Source organism: Oscarella lobularis, chromosome 3 (genome assembly GCF_947507565.1).
Source record: "Oscarella lobularis chromosome 3, ooOscLobu1.1, whole genome shotgun sequence".
Lineage (NCBI taxonomy): Eukaryota > Metazoa > Porifera > Homoscleromorpha > Homosclerophorida > Oscarellidae > Oscarella > Oscarella lobularis.
Genome location: NC_089177.1, coordinates 1,248,601 through 1,263,000, shown reverse-complemented (window position 1 = coordinate 1,263,000; position 14,400 = coordinate 1,248,601). Strand labels below are relative to the sequence as shown.

General features: G+C 49.1%; 4 protein-coding genes across 6 annotated transcripts; 1 reads left to right on the top strand and 3 right to left on the bottom strand.

Annotated features, from left to right (window-relative positions):
- On the bottom strand, positions 1-2,581 carry LOC136184883 (uncharacterized; the record flags this gene model as incomplete). Its single annotated transcript, XM_065971878.1, is given in 19 exon segments — positions 1-207; positions 279-322; positions 382-490; positions 563-585; positions 652-674; positions 739-773; positions 843-874; positions 1,107-1,173; positions 1,243-1,280; positions 1,350-1,389; positions 1,446-1,532; positions 1,593-1,612; positions 1,669-1,729; positions 1,793-1,842; positions 1,888-1,970; positions 2,029-2,106; positions 2,183-2,238; positions 2,295-2,357; positions 2,426-2,581. Coding segments are annotated over 19 exon segments (1,209 nt in total), but the record flags the coding sequence as incomplete, so codon positions are not given.
- Positions 2,582-2,724: 143 nt separating this feature from the next.
- LOC136184882 (serine/threonine-protein phosphatase 2B catalytic subunit 3-like) lies at positions 2,725-5,555 on the top strand. Of its 2 annotated transcripts, none has more exons than XM_065971877.1 (13): positions 2,725-2,879; positions 2,964-3,164; positions 3,434-3,558; positions 3,618-3,729; positions 3,802-3,947; positions 4,021-4,160; positions 4,216-4,293; positions 4,343-4,437; positions 4,491-4,616; positions 4,667-4,771; positions 4,831-4,921; positions 5,068-5,165; positions 5,240-5,555. In XM_065971877.1, the coding sequence occupies exons 1-13, from the start codon at positions 2,831-2,833 to the stop codon at positions 5,368-5,370; spliced, it is 1,497 nt and encodes a 498-aa protein (XP_065827949.1). In that variant the 5' UTR covers positions 2,725-2,830; the 3' UTR covers positions 5,371-5,555. The 2 variants fall into 2 exon arrangements, with proteins under 2 accessions (XP_065827949.1, XP_065827948.1); XM_065971876.1 differs by having other exon boundaries at positions 4,828-4,921.
- LOC136184878 (TBC1 domain family member 30-like) lies at positions 4,489-9,135 on the bottom strand. Of its 2 annotated transcripts, XM_065971874.1 has the most exons (10): positions 9,069-9,135; positions 8,676-9,011; positions 8,449-8,622; positions 8,324-8,388; positions 8,204-8,269; positions 7,920-8,039; positions 7,683-7,859; positions 7,134-7,498; positions 6,978-7,083; positions 4,489-6,919 (listed from the first exon to the last, which is right to left on the bottom strand). In XM_065971874.1, the coding sequence occupies exons 2-10, from the start codon at positions 8,926-8,928 to the stop codon at positions 5,627-5,629; spliced, it is 2,619 nt and encodes an 872-aa protein (XP_065827946.1). In that variant the 5' UTR covers positions 8,929-9,011; positions 9,069-9,135; the 3' UTR covers positions 4,489-5,626. The 2 variants fall into 2 exon arrangements, with proteins under 2 accessions (XP_065827946.1, XP_065827945.1); XM_065971873.1 differs by lacking the exon at positions 9,069-9,135 and having other exon boundaries at positions 8,676-9,060.
- Positions 9,136-9,156: 21 nt separating this feature from the next.
- LOC136184879 (eukaryotic translation initiation factor 4 gamma 2-like) lies at positions 9,157-13,421 on the bottom strand. The gene is made up of 23 exons (XM_065971875.1): positions 13,294-13,421; positions 12,986-13,238; positions 12,710-12,923; positions 12,501-12,567; positions 12,356-12,445; positions 12,232-12,290; positions 12,066-12,176; positions 11,899-12,009; positions 11,576-11,650; positions 11,280-11,516; positions 11,110-11,226; positions 10,974-11,053; positions 10,848-10,903; positions 10,648-10,730; positions 10,443-10,523; positions 10,238-10,394; positions 10,136-10,182; positions 9,973-10,071; positions 9,849-9,907; positions 9,735-9,795; positions 9,622-9,663; positions 9,506-9,560; positions 9,157-9,448 (listed from the first exon to the last, which is right to left on the bottom strand). Exons 5-23 carry the CDS (start codon positions 12,378-12,380, stop codon positions 9,261-9,263), a joined length of 1,743 nt encoding a protein of 580 aa, XP_065827947.1. The 5' UTR covers positions 12,381-12,445; positions 12,501-12,567; positions 12,710-12,923; positions 12,986-13,238; positions 13,294-13,421; the 3' UTR covers positions 9,157-9,260.
- Between the last annotated feature and the right edge of the window lie 979 nt (positions 13,422-14,400).

Genomic DNA, 14,400 nt, shown 5'->3' with positions numbered 1-14,400 from the left:
CGGTCGACCGCCGACTACAGGCGGACCGTCGTTGCCGTCATCGTCGTCGTATTCGTCGTCGTCGGCGGCGGAGGGAGGCAACGGCGGCGGCTGCGGCTGCGGTCGTTGGACGCCCGGACGCGGTGGAGCCGGCTTGGGGGATAGGGGTCGAGGCGGCACCGTCGACGGTTCGGGTAGGCTCGCTTTGGGGCGATTGACCAAATTCGGCTACGCGGCGGCGGCGAGAAAAAGAAACTCGGCAAATTAAAAAAAAACCGTACACGTTTGAGAGAATTTACCCTTTGAAAAACGCGGGGAGGCGGCGGCTGGTGACGACGTTCCACTGCGAATGTTCGTAAGCGTATGAGACGACGCGTGAGAGATGCGTACTATTTCGCCTACTTTCGTTTTGCTGCTCCTCAACTTCTTCGTCTTTCGCCGGATCATCGTAGATGTCTCCGTCGTCGTAGTCATAGTCGAAATCCGGAGGAGGACCCGTTGGCGATAAGGGCTGCGAGAGAGAGAGAGAAAGAAAGAAAAAGAGCAATTAGTTGAGAACACGCGGACGTGATTGACTGGCTACCTTCTCTGGTAAGCGAGGTCTTCCTGAGAAGAAAAAATAATCACAATGCACATAAGTATCCGAGATCGCATAAGAAATAACTTTTTTACCTGGCAGCGGCGGCGGACGTTGCCTAGGCATACACAAAGACAATTGAACAAACTATTCGAAAAGAAACCTATAGATAGGTTACTGACTGTAGACGTTGCATTGGGGGTAGGTGCTGTGGTGCCTGAGTGAAAGACGAAAAAGATTAGCCTCGTTGTGCTAATCGACAAGTCCGCGCTGCGCGCAATGTAACCTTTCTCTGCCAGGGTTTCTGAATGAAGGGCGCTAACATAGGAAACAAAAAGTTCAGTACATGCGTAGAGAAATCGCTGGTTGAATGTAAGTAAGGTCAGAGAGACGGATGCAAAAATGATGTGACTCCTTCACTTTCAATAGCGAAAAGAGTCGCGAGACAAACGTAAAAAACGAACAAGACGAGTCCCTTTAGCTCTCATTCGCGACCTCTTATTTGAATCTCGCTCGCAGTTTCCCCTATCATATCCCCCGTGTACCGTACCTGATTCGACTTCGGGGATCTCGTACGTTTCCATTTCGTCGACAGTGGCCCCAGCCTCAATGTACATCTGCGCAAACGAGAACACGTGTTTCTATTCCCTGCGCCCAAGAAACGCGAAGGCGACCCCCGATCTCACATCCTCTTCGGTAATTCCCGAATGTACGACGTCAGGTTCTACGAGAAAGAAAGGAAAGAGAACGGAAGTTTGACAACAGGAAGTAAACCAGACGTATTACACTCAACCTGGAGCGTCGTAGATGTCATCGCCATCGTCGTCAAAATCCTTAGAGAAAGAGAGAGTATAAACATTCCTCAATAGGATATCATTGTATTACGTACAGGCGGTGGATGAGACGGCTGGGGCGGTTGGGATGGAGTAGGCACGCCAAAGCCAGCCCGCTTAAATTGCTCCTGAATCGATTTTATCTAAAATATATAATATATCACGACATGCAATGAGAAAATCGGTTGAGCCAAACGCCCGACTTTAGAATTCCCTCCTGGATCTAAGAAAAAAATTCTCGTTGACACACAATTAAAAGTATGCCTTTGCGCGCGTCACATCTATTTGGAGGAGGCTCGACATTGTCGGGAGGCTCGTCATAATCCTCTTCTTCGGAGTCCTAGATGCACGAAAACACTGATTAGAAGAAGCGCCCCCCCCCCTTTCTCTTTCGTTCTCATACGAAATCAGATCCCCACGATCCTCCGTCGCCTTCGTCATAGTTTATCTCGTCTGTGACACATGTTACCATAGCGACGATATCGTTTTTTTTCCTACCCATTGCTAAGTAGTCGGCTTCGGGAGGCGGCGGCGGCGGCCTGTCGCCGCCTTCGCCCGACGTAAATTTCTTCTTCAATTTGCTATTATGAAATTAATAATTAATTAATTAATTAATTAATTAATTCTTCGAGCACGCACTCGGCGAATCTCGTCATCCTGCCCGGTGTGCGACCGATTTGGCTATCGGGAAGACGAGCCAGCGCTTTGATGATTTTCCTGCACAATTTATATAAATGTCAACAAAAAAAAAACGACAGCCGGAAAATAACGAAACAGAGAACATTTTCTTTACTTCTTATCCTTATCCTTCATGTCGCGTCGACTTTGGAGGTCGAATTCGCTCATTGCCTAAAAGATCGACGAGGTTCCCCGGATAACACAAATTCTCCGGCCGCTTTTCTCACCATGAGAGCCCTGCCGTCGGTTTTGCTTCGACTGAGCGGTTCGATGGCGTCGTGCAAGCCGTTCTGCGCTCGCAGGAAAAAGGAAGAATGAGAGACGGCGCCGGTCGACAGCCGGAAACAAAACGGGCTACCTGACGGAGCCACGATAGCACGCGACGATTGTCCCATCGGCTGATGTCTTCGGGGGGAAACGCACAGCTCGACTTTCTCGGCGGTCGAGCCATGGGACGAAGAACGCGGCGTGGCGTTTTCTAATCACGTGCCGACTCTAAGAAACACCCTTCATTCAAAACCAGCTGCGCATGCTCCTATTCGCTGTGGAGCCGTTTTTCGCTACATTGTATCAATTAGAGTATCTAGTTTTCGTCGTGTAAAAAAGTAGCTAGTTCGGTAGCACTCTACGCGCGTAGCAATCCCATCGCAAGTGCCGTAAACGAGCGTAACTCTAGCACCTCACTCTCGCGCACGCGTGCGTACGCAAAACTTTGGAATGCAGCGTGTGTTTTCGCCCTGAAAAACACACGCGCATCACGACCATGGCTAACGCAAAAGAGACGATGTCGACGACCGAACGGGCCGTGTCGTGTAAGCGCAATCATCCTCCGAAAAAAACAACGGTCGCTAACCGGACCTCTTCCTCCTTTTCGCTCGTCGCTCTCCCTCGCGCAGCCGTTCCCTTTCCGCCGAGCCGACGCCTCTCGATGGACGAAGTCTACGACGCGTCGGGAAAGCCGCGCTTCGACGTCCTAAAACAGCATTTCCTCGTCGAAGGTCGCGTCCAAATCGACGTCGCCTTGCGCATCGTTCGCGAAGGCGCCGAGCTTCTTCGATCGGAGGAGACGATGCTCGAAGTCGAGGCGCCCGTCACCGGTACGAAGGGGGGAAAAGAGTTTTTATCGCGGAAGTCTCGTTTTGTATATACCTGTACGTGTTTTGTCTGCTGTTGCGCGGCATGCGATACTGTTGAGTGACCAGCGGGCTTCTACTGTATATCCCTCGAGGGACCCCTCCCCTCAGCATACGCTGATGAGTAGGAAGACTGACTGGACAATGGTACATATTTACGAATTTGAATTTTCAATAATTATTAATGGGTTCGGTATATTCTATAATCTCTGGGGTCTCGATCTCTTTCTCAGTGTGCGGGGACGTGCATGGGCAGTTTTTCGATTTGATGAAACTGTTTGAAGTGGGCGGACCGCCCGAATCGACGACCTATCTCTTTCTCGGTGACTACGTTGATAGGGGATACTTTTCCATAGAGGTACAGTGACAGGGACAGTCGGTTGTTGGCGTCTATGTATCTATATTTTCTCTTTCTAGTGCGTGCTCTATCTGTGGTCGTTGAAACTCAATTTTCCGCGCTCCGTCTTTCTCCTTCGCGGCAACCACGAGTGTCGTCACCTGACTGAATATTTCACATTCAAAACCGAATGTTAGTGCAGGTTGAATATCCGGAAGAACCATTTGACTCACTTCCTTTCCTTTCCTTCCTTCCCTTCTCCAGGCAAGATCAAATACAATGAAACAGTCTACGACGCTTGCATGGACTCCTTCGACTGTCTTCCTCTCGCTGCTCTCATGAACGGACAGTTTCTGTGCGTGCACGGCGGCCTTTCGCCAGAAATCTCCACCCTGGATGACATTAGGAGGGTAATACAACAACACGTCAATTATCTATCCATCAGCATATACTGTATAATCTTTTTTTTTTGTCTTTGCTCAGTTGGACAGATTTCGTGAACCGCCCGCTTTCGGTGCCATGTGCGATCTTCTCTGGTCTGACCCAATCGAAGAGTTTGGCAACGAACGCTCGACGGAGCACTACGCTCACAACAGCGTGCGTGGCTGCTCTTATTTCTACAGGTGAACTACACACACAATGAAACCCTTTTCTCTTTTCTTACTTTATGTCTCTCAGCTATCCAGCTATTTGCGAATTTTTGCAGCAGAACAGCTTACTGTCGCTTATTCGAGCTCACGAGGCTCAAGATGCCGGGTAGGTCACGCTGGTTTCTCCTGGATCGACGTGCGAGTCCCCGTCACAGGTATCGAATGTACAAGAAAAGCCAAGCGACTGGATTTCCGTCGCTCATTACGATTTTCTCAGCGCCCAACTATTTGGACGTTTACAATAACAAGGGTGGGGATGGAAAGCAATTTGTATTATAACTAAATATTGGTTTTTCTCTGCAGCTGCCGTTCTGAAGTATGAGAACAACGTGATGAATATAAGACAATTCAATTGTTCTCCGCATCCCTATTGGCTTCCCAATTTCATGGACGTCTTCACCTGGTCACTTCCTTTTGTAGGAGAGAAAGGTGTGTCCGTCTCCACCGCGTGTTTATTGAATGCGAAATTTTTCGTTCAGTTACCGAAATGTTAGTCAACATACTGAACATCTGCACGGCTGAGGAACTTGAAGAAGAGGAAGAAGAAGACGAAGAATCGGCAGGTGCTTCGGCCGGAGGGTCAGGTGAGCTTTGTCTCGTTTTTTTAGGAGTATTTCGATAGCACTTTCCCTTTGTTCAGCAGGCCCGTCGTCTTTGACGCCCCAGCGTCGAGAAGTCATACGAAGCAAAGTACGAGCCATAGGCAGAATGGCTCGCGTCTTCACCGTTCTCAGGTACCACAAACGGGATCCTATTACATGACTTAGAAAGGAAATACGAGAGGAGTAGGGTGACTCTATAGTATATCGTATTCGTTGCTACACAAGCACACTTGGTTTCGTCTTCCCCGTGAACCTATTCTAACGATCAATATCTGTAGAGAAAATAGCGAGACTGTAGTCAAACTGAAAGGCCTGACACCATCAGGAAGTCTACCGGTAGGCACTTTGGCTGGAGGAGCTGAAGGTCTCCAATCAGGTGCCCTCCCAATATACTATGTCAAGAGACGCGTCTCTAGCGCCCTCTCTCTCTCTCTCTCTTTCTACTTCCAGCCCTACAAACCGTTAAGCCTTCGCACAAAATCAGAGGCTTCGAAGAGGCAAAGGAATTGGATAAGGTTAACGAACGAATGCCGCCTCGTCGCGACTCGATTCCGGTTCTCCACACGTCTGAAGCGCTTTGAGAGAAAGGATATAAATCGATTCACGTATTTCTTCTTCTAAGCACTTTTTTCGTTCATAATAGTGCACGAGGAGCGAAAAAATTTCGATTCCTCGGCGTAGTTCGTATCGTATCAATTTGGAAAATTTTGTCGCACCCGCCTTTGAATTTTTTCTCGTTGACCAAAAAAATTATCTGTATCTGAAACGGTCTAAATATGGCTTTCCTCTCATAAATACTGCGGAATAGTTATGTATAAACGCATAGTACATTTTACCTTACGTTGTCGGCGGCACCAGATTCCGGCTTTCTTTCTGGGATCCTGCGATTGCCGACGCTACGGACGATATTGCTTCCGACGTTATCTTCGCCGGGGCTTTGTTTCTATTCGACAACGAAGGCGGCGGAAGGTCCGTAGCCAAGGTGACGAGTAGGTCGGGTCGAGTCGCAAGGTACGCATCCCGCGCCGCCTCCTGCGCCGCCGCGTCGTCGTCCGCCGTCGTTACGAGCGTCGAGACGCGATGCGGCGAAGACGGCGGCCGTGATGTAAGCGGCGGTGGCGGTGGCGCGCTAAATCTGACCGAATGCGACGAAGACGCGGGCACGGTTTCCGTCACGACGACGACGACGGGGGAAGAAGCGACGGTCACAGCGAGTTCCGACGCGGTTTTCGTATCGATTGAAGCACGACTCGTCCTCGACGGCGGCGGCGGTGGCGGCGGAGTGACGGAAGAACGACTTCCGCTCTCCACCGACGGCGATCGTCGAGATTCCGTCGGCAACGAATGAACAATTGCTTGAACGCGTTGGACGGAAGAATCGCCGTTTTCCGTCGGCGACGGCTCCTCTGGCAGTGTCGATAGCGTAAGCGGCAACGGACTCGGTCTCGGTCTCGGTCTCGTAGTCGATTCGTCATCGTCGCCACTCGACGGTAAAAAGTCCGTCAAATGATTAAGAGCGGGACTCGATACAATCCCCGCCTCGGGATCCGTAATATTGAGCGGAATCGTATTCCGCGACGCCGTCGTCGCTGTCGTCGTCTGCTTAACAGCCGCTAACGGCGACAACGACAACAACTTGGATTTCAAAGGCGAATGATGACCGGAGGGTTGCCGCTTGGGTCGCGGCAACGGTTTGAGTACCTCCGGACTCACCAAATGAAGTCCCGCCGGTTGATTGCCGTTCACCGGCGAGCGATCGCCGAAACGAGACGGCGACGGCGGCGTTTTTCTTCCCGACGATACGACGATGAAGGACTTTTTCTGATGCCGTTGAATATTGCGATAGCTGCGTTGCATTGTCGATAAACGACGTTTGGAATCTTTGTCGTCGCTCTCGTCGTCGTCGTCGTTGAAAAGAAGCGAGGGATCGGTAAAGAGACGACGCATTCGCCAGAGAGGAAGATAGGGCATGAGAGAATAGATGCAGCCCATCATGCCGGCGTGATCACCGGAATTTCCGGCGCTGTTGCGCCGCAGCGGCCGATCGGGAAACGGACTGATTGTGTACGTATACTTTTCCCGCAATTCCATCAGAGTCGGAAAGGGAAATTCGGCCAATTCATACAAAGTCTAAATGGAGACGATCCGACGATTAATTAAAATAAAAAGATCAAATAACGACGGTCACCTTCGTGAATTCGTCCGTCGTAACGATGCTACCGCGTGGCAATTGGGGAGTCAGTTCACCCATCACCGTGTAAAACTCGTCGGCATTCTGCGTCGTCAGAAGCCTCCTGCAAAAAATAACTTTTTAAAAAAAACAGACGACTTTTATTTATCTCACGGCATCAAAATCTTCCACACGGCAAGAGCAGCCCGAATGACGATTTCGGATCCGTCCACTAAAACGGCGTCCCACACTCGCATTACACAATCGGGCGGCAAGCATATGGCAAACACCGTCAAAAACCACTGGACAGTGAAAACGTTTGTCAGCGGCGGTTCGTACGCGTCCGTTGTTTTCGTCTCGGCGGCGTCGTCGCCGTTCTCGGAAACAACGCCCGTTCGAAGTGTGTCAAGATGAGCGGCGAGGTCGGGAAGATGAATTTTCATTAGATCGCAAAGGACGGCCATGTCGACGGATAGCGCTCGGAGATTGTTGGCGAAATAATGCGTCGGAAGAATGTGATCGATAATGTAGATCATCATCTAAAAAATCACGTGAGAATTAAAATCTAATCTAGAAAAGCATATATATATATATATCAATCAAACAGTGAGTAAATTTAATCTAATTTATCTACGTAAAGATGAAGCTGGGCAATCAACATAAAATCAATCAATGAATTGGTAATAGGAAAGCGAAACGCGTTTCTCTACCAATGCAATTTACCTTGAGGGTTTCCTCTTCACTGCCTTCCATCACTTGAAGCAGGAGAGCGGCGAGAATGTTGAAGCCTTGGCAATAGCCCACCGCTTTGTTCCATCGCGCGTATGCCAAGAGAACGCGCTTCAACGAGGCTCGGTCCTCTTCTCGATCGTACCCACTGTACCCCGTCCGATTGAGATCCTCAAAAGGAAAAAAACGATGAGAAAATTGCCTTGTGCGGGTTTGCGTTTTCACGCGTACTTTCACTATTTGAATTCCCAAATTCTCGTCGTCGGGATTGATGTGATCGTTGAAGGAAAATCGAACGACGCTCGGCCAGTCGACGCCTTCGAGTTCGTGATCAGCCAAAGAAAGCCAAACCTAGAGAGAGAAGTTCCATTAATAATAATAATGTACATATTATTAGCCAAACTTCCTAATAATAAACCATTTCCATTTACATACGCAATTCGTTCGAAGTAATTAGGGTGCATGTGTACACATTTACAATCAAGAAGAAATTACATACGAAACACGTCCAGTACCTCGTTCCTCCACTGGGACGGCAATCCAAGCGGATGACGTGTCATAGCCTTGATAGCAACGAGCCACTAATAGCGAACCAATCAAAAAATGACACGTTTTTAAACGCATCAATCGTCGACCTGCTGATATCCTTTCTTTCCGCTCGTCGGACAAACGGAAAAACGCATTTTCGATTCGGCGAGTTCTGCGCGAAAAGAACTCGCTAACGCACGCGCTCGCGCGCCACGCTCTCTCTCTCACTCACCCGCGTGACCGTTTCGCGCCGATTCGGCACGAAGAACGGCGGTCAGCACTTGCGAATTGCGTTCGACCTTCGCCTGAGCCTTGTCCTTCTGCTTCAGAAGCGATACGAGCTTCGCCGACGTCTGCGCGATCTGCTGTCGCGTCCGACGCGCAATCACCTCCAATTCGCGGACTCCTAAAAATGCCACGCCCCTTCGTTCGTTCCCTTCGCTCGTTTCGCTGTCTTACCGAGCTTAGCGAGATACTCGCAACTTCCGAACGCCTCTTCGGCGTCCGACGAGCCGACGACGGCGTTCGAATCGGGCGAACATTCCGTTATGTAGGCGTCGCGGCCTCGCGCGCCGCCGCTGCTGCTCGATCCGCGACCGAACGGGCCGTAATAGATCTCCGAGAGTAGGCGATCGATGAGTAGCGTCGAATCGCGACGCAATTGCATCTTTCGCGGCGGCCCGATCGGCGATTCGGCGCCGGAGTCTCCCATCCAGTAGGAATCGGTTAGAGATTCCGAGCCGGAATCGTAGGCGGACGAGTTGAGGCTCCAACTGCTGCCGCGATCGCTTTCGTCTGCAAAAGGAAAGGCCATCCGGTGCTTGTCTCTTGATTGTACGATACCCACGATACCCGGATGTTCGCTTGTTTCCTTTGCGCGACCCCCCCAGGTGCACGGAAAAAGCGAAGAGCGATTCGAGCGTCGAACGCGCTGCTCTGGTTCACGGTCAAAGAAAGTGTGTAATATTCAACACCGCCGTATGATTAGGATGATTTATTGACGCGCGCGCAGTGTCAATAAACGTTTATTCTATTTCAATCTAATCAGTCGTCTTCGTCCGTCGTCGACTCCTCCTCCGCTGTTTCGAGCCAATCGAGCCAGCTGATCACTTGAAACAGGGCTTTTCCCTTGCCTGGATGCTCGTGACGATCGTCTTCCTTCCACGCCAGAAACGACGCTTCATCGATGATATCCTCCTCGTAGAGTTGACGAAACATTTTCAATAAAAGCCCTGAGACAAATTGGACTGATTGGTTGCCCTTACCCCCTCCCACGAAGAGACCGTTACCTTTTGGAAAGCCGCGGCTGTGGCAGTGCACTTGCAAAGAAAACAGAACGATGACCTAAATAAGAGAGGAAGATGATTCGTCGGGTAAAAAATCAACCGGAGGATGTTCGTCTTACCTGTAGATTCTTCTTCCGATCGACGTATTTGAGTAAGAGAGGCTGGAGAAGAAAAAAGAATAAAATAAGATATCTCTCAAGTCTTTGCATCCGATTTTTACTGATGAACCGACCTTCCAAGTTCTCAGCAGTTCAGCGTCGTTTCCATCGTCGGTTGCAAGCTGCGCGAATATGCTAAAGTATCATTTCATTGGTAAAAAGTCTACTTAGGCCCGACGCGAGCTCACCTAGAGCCGAGGACCATGCAAAAGTCAGGTGACGTTCGTACATCGGACTCAACGTTGTCCTACAGCGTCAGTAAACTTGTTGATTAGAATTTATGCAGGATATGCTACGAAGTGATTTATTTACGTTTATCCACTTCGACACTTCCTCTGGATTTTTGCTCTGTCTCATTAACTTCGTCAGACGCGATTGGTTCTGAAGTAGGGGATAGAGGAATAGGAGATCCTAGGAAGAAAGAGAAACGTTCGCTTTTTCGACTACAGGTGCTCCTGCGTCAGCGTAACCGCACGTTTTCTTCCAATATCTCAATAATCTTTTCCGCGATCTGAAGTTCTTCTACGAAAATATACCGCGTTGAACAAAAAAACGTGACTCTCAGTAACAGTCAAACCTGGAAAGGTATTTTTCAGCTGCACTCGTTTCCCGCACACTTCCTTTAGCCAGACATCCCCTTGTTTCGTACGCGCTCTTTTCAAAATCGCTACAAAGATGGGATAATGCTTTCCGGCGTCGAACAAAGCGGCAAGACACGACAGAGAAACGCATCCCTAGAGCGTCATAGAAAAAAAAACGTTCTCAATTGTCGAGAATTTTACCTCAATGACGGCCAATGCTCCCGTATCCGCAATTGCATCCCTTTCGTCTTCGTCACTTGATTCGAGAACGTCTTCGTATCCCTTCGAGAAAGCAATCGTTTGTACAGGGACTTCATCCTCCTCGTTTCCATAGCATTCTCTCATAGAAATGAATAACTCACTTCTGTTAGAGAATGCTAAAGAATTATCGCAATAGAGTCCCTACCTTGGCAAATTCGTTCTCATCCAGTAAAGAGCTGGAGGTGAGCGCCTTGAACAAGGCGACGACTCCCATGCCGTCTTCCCTTTCTGTAAGAAAAAAAGCGTACTCACACAAAGCAGCTTCAAAACCTCAGAGAAAACGATACATAAACTCAAGACGTAAGCAACGTTTAATTAAAAAGTTCAAGGTCAAGTGTTCATTACTTGCTTTGGTGCCCACAGACGCCTTCAAGATTTTGCTGACAACAATGTGCATTAGACTAGAAACAGAAAAAAAAAACCGTTTACGGAGGGGGCCCCTCGACGTGCCGCACCGCGCGCGCAAAGAACCTCGGGGAATGGCTTTGTTTCGTCACGCGAACGGCTTCGTCGATGCTCATCCCTTTCCACCATCCCTCTGTCAGTTGATCCTAAAAAAAGAAGTGCTTAGGCGGAAAAAAATGCGTGTCTGTCCAACGACTCTTACGGATAACTTCACAACGTCCTGCTTGGACACTTTTCTCTCCGGTTTCTTCGCCGGCTTACCCTTCTCCTGTATCACAACATCGACCTTCTGAAAAAACGGCTCCGACGCAGTAGGCAACTATAAAAGAAAAAAGAATTGATTCCGAGGGTCCTCCGACGCGTTATATTTACCTGTTGACTCCCAGATGTCGGCGGAGTCGCATGAGGCAACGGTTGTCTTTGAGCTGACGGCTGCTGTGGCGGCATTCGTCTGCCCCCCTGCAACTTTGAAGGACCGTTGCCACCGCCTCCACCGCCTCCACGTCGACGGTGACTCTTCGACGACGGCGGCGAGTCGTGCTGCTGCTGCTGGCGTTGAACCGACTTGGAGCGACTTTTTTCGGACGCTATTAGAGCAATGCGTTGATTCTGCGCGTGAACAAAGTATAAGGATATATCATATAGAGGCAATTTTTTAGTGTATTGACCTCCGGCAATTGCTGTCTCATCTCCGCAATCGTCTTCGGAACAGGAGCAATGTCAATTGCGGTGTGAAACTTCCACTAAAGAAGACGTGGATAAATAGAGGTAAAAAATGCAGTTGTTCAAACATCTTATGTTTGGAGAAGGCTTTAGCGTCGTCTATCAAGCCTAAACTATTATAAGGAAAAGGGGAACGGATTCTCAAATCGTTGATGCTCGTTATGTATCTTACAGCAAAAAAAATAACTAAACGGGTTCTACGCGTATAGAATGGGAAAGTATTGGATTTGCTCACAGCCAAGTTTTTTTTCAAACATGACTTCCTTACCTTCTTCTCCCTCAGAACGGCAACATCTTCGAGCATGAAGCGTATCCGCATAGGAAGCCCGGGTCGGCTGCGGATCACTTTCATCCTTTCGAAGTACTGATTCATCAGGCCCTGGCATGAAGACTTAGTCACAAAGAGACGCGTTTCGTCTTCTTCTTTCCCTTTACCTCCGCTTTAGGCGTGTCCAACAGATTTCCGACCACCTTTAGCAGGGAGCAAAGACATTCGATGTTCTCACTCATATCCACCACGCGTTCGTGTCGTTTCTTCTCAAGCAGCTGCAAACGATTTTCCCATCAAGTAAGGAGACGTTTCATTCGATCTTTCTCTCACTTTCTGCACGCACTTGTGAAGAATCGACTCGTGCAAAATGCCGCATTTGGCAAGCTCCCCTGAACGTTGAGTGACGTCAAAAAAGAACTAATTTCGACGAACGTATACAAACAAACAAACAAACCAATGAAGCGAATGTTCCCGAGCATCTTTTTCTTAGCCAGAGTTCGTTGTTCTTCCTCTTCAGGAGTGAGACCCTCCTTCTTATCAAAAGCTGCAAGGGAAAGACTATCATTTCCTCTCCGCGTCATCCTTACACGTTTCTATACCAGCCGTTGCCTTTGCTCTGTGATCAAACTCCTCCTGACATCGGCTAAGCAAAAGCCGCCGAAACGTCTAAAGAAAATTCTTCTAGTCCCGTTATACATAGATTCAGAACATAATATAAGAAAAAATAATAATCTACATATATTCAATTAATCGCAAGAAGACATTACGTCCAGATAACAAACAAAAGATTTGAATCTACAGTACTTACATTTGCTCCTGATGCTGGATTGTCAAAGTTTGGTCCATCACGATCAATCCGAATGCAAAGCTGAGCGTAGAGAGAACTGTACTTGTGCTCATCGAGAGCCTTCTCAAAAACCAAAACTATGACTCCTTTCAGTATGTAATCCGATTTGATTCCCGCCGCTATGATCTCTCCGCTCAACTTCTCGAATTTCTCCGGCGTCAATTTATTCAGCAAGCTAAAAATAAACGCTATTAATTAAATTTCGCATTCAATTCTCCTCTTTTTTTGGACTCTTACCCTCTAACTTTTCTAAAGACTAATTCGGCGTAATCGATTTCAGAAAGGCCCCCACTTGCCAATCTACTGGGTGGAATCCATCGCTGCTTTTCTCGGTCTTGATCTTTGTGCTGCTGGACGAGGAGGGGGCTCGAATCCGAAACTGGGGCCCCACCGAGGGCGCAAGCAGCCTTTGCTTTTCTACTTGGTGTCGACCTCTTCGTTTCTATTTTCGCTGATTTTCGTGTGAGCGCTTTCGAGTGATTTACGCCGCCTAGAACGAGAGAGTTCGTGAAGATGTCCTCGAAAGGAGCCCCGGTGTCTCTTGCTTAATAGAAAAACACGTCAAGCGTTCTTTCTAGCCCAATTCGATGTCACCCCTTCGTCAAGATTGGCAGAAAAGGGCAGTTTCTGCGGTAAAAAGAGTGCCTCTGTTTGCGTAGATCACGTGATCAGTAACCCAAACGTGCGTTAAAAAAGCGTCATCGCTTCATCGCTTCGGAAGTTCTCCTCGAAAAAACGAAGGCGACGACTCACCTTTCGATGAATAGAAAACATGGGGACTCTCACACGATTCTCGTCGCTCTCGTTCTACTCGTCGCCCTCTGGACTCCCATAAAGGCCCTTCCCGATCGAATCTGCTCGCCTGGCTTCTACTACGACTCCTCGCTAACCCAATGTCGTCGGTGCAGCCGGACGTGCGACGCCGACGATCGCCCCGTCGAACAATGCCCGTGCACCGCGTGCGCGGACGCGATTTGCGGCGCGAACTGCGCCCCGCATCGCGCCCAATTCGATTCGAAGCTAAAACGATGCGTCAGCGACGACTTGATCGCGATCAATTGTACGCTGTCGGAACGTCCCGGATGCGCGCAATCGTGCTATCGAAACGACAGCGAGACTCCGTCGTCGTCGTCTTCGACGACGGCGCGCGCTAACGACACCCTCTGCGTGTGCTCGTCGCCCGGCGACGGCACGTGCAATCTCGTTATAAATACACTTGATGGGCCGTGGTGTCCCCAAGTTCGATATAATAGTGTTGTTCGCGTGCCGACTAGTACACAAAATCCGGCGTCCCCAACATCTTCAGCTTCCTTAGATTTTGTCGAGAAGCTGAACAGCGGTCTAATTGGCGTCATCGTTGCTGTCGCTTGCATTGGCGTTGTTATCGTGTCGACGGCTGTCATTCTCGTCGTGGGCATATCGTTGCACAATCGGTTCGTCGTCTGGGGTCAGATTCGCGAGCTGAGACGATTGCGGCGGGAACGCGAAGAACGCGAGCGACGTCGAAGAGCCGTGCAGCCAGCTGCACCTTCTCGCGTGAATGATGAAAACGAACACGAAGATATATAGCGTTATTATGATCGGGGTAGCAAGTGCATTGCTTTATTTTTCTTTTGTGTATACCGGTAGAATTTTTTTTCGTATTTAGATTG

Coding starts and splice junctions, on each gene's coding strand:
- LOC136184882 (XM_065971876.1), top strand. CDS start 2,831: ATGGCTAACGCAAAAGAGACGATGTCGACGACCGAACGGGCCGTGTCG. Junction 4,922..5,067: donor CGCGTCTTCACCGTTCTCAG/GTACCACAAACG, acceptor CAATATCTGTAG/AGAAAATAGCGAGACTGTAG. Junction 5,166..5,239: donor AGCTGAAGGTCTCCAATCAG/GTGCCCTCCCAA, acceptor TTCTACTTCCAG/CCCTACAAACCGTTAAGCCT.
- LOC136184878 (XM_065971873.1), bottom strand. CDS start 9,030: ATGGCCTTTCCTTTTGCAGACGAAAGCGATCGCGGCAGCAGTTGGAGC. Junction 8,270..8,323: donor GAAAGAAAGGATATCAGCAG/GTCGACGATTGA, acceptor GTTCGCTATTAG/TGGCTCGTTGCTATCAAGGC. Junction 7,499..7,682: donor GTGAAGAGGAAACCCTCAAG/GTAAATTGCATT, acceptor GTGATTTTTTAG/ATGATGATCTACATTATCGA.
- LOC136184879 (XM_065971875.1), bottom strand. CDS start 12,380: ATGCTCGGGAACATTCGCTTCATTG. Junction 10,731..10,847: donor GTCTGTGGGCACCAAAGCAA/GTAATGAACACT, acceptor TTTTTCTTACAG/AAAGGGAAGACGGCATGGGA. Junction 9,664..9,734: donor AACTGCTGAGAACTTGGAAG/GTCGGTTCATCA, acceptor TTTCTTCTCCAG/CCTCTCTTACTCAAATACGT.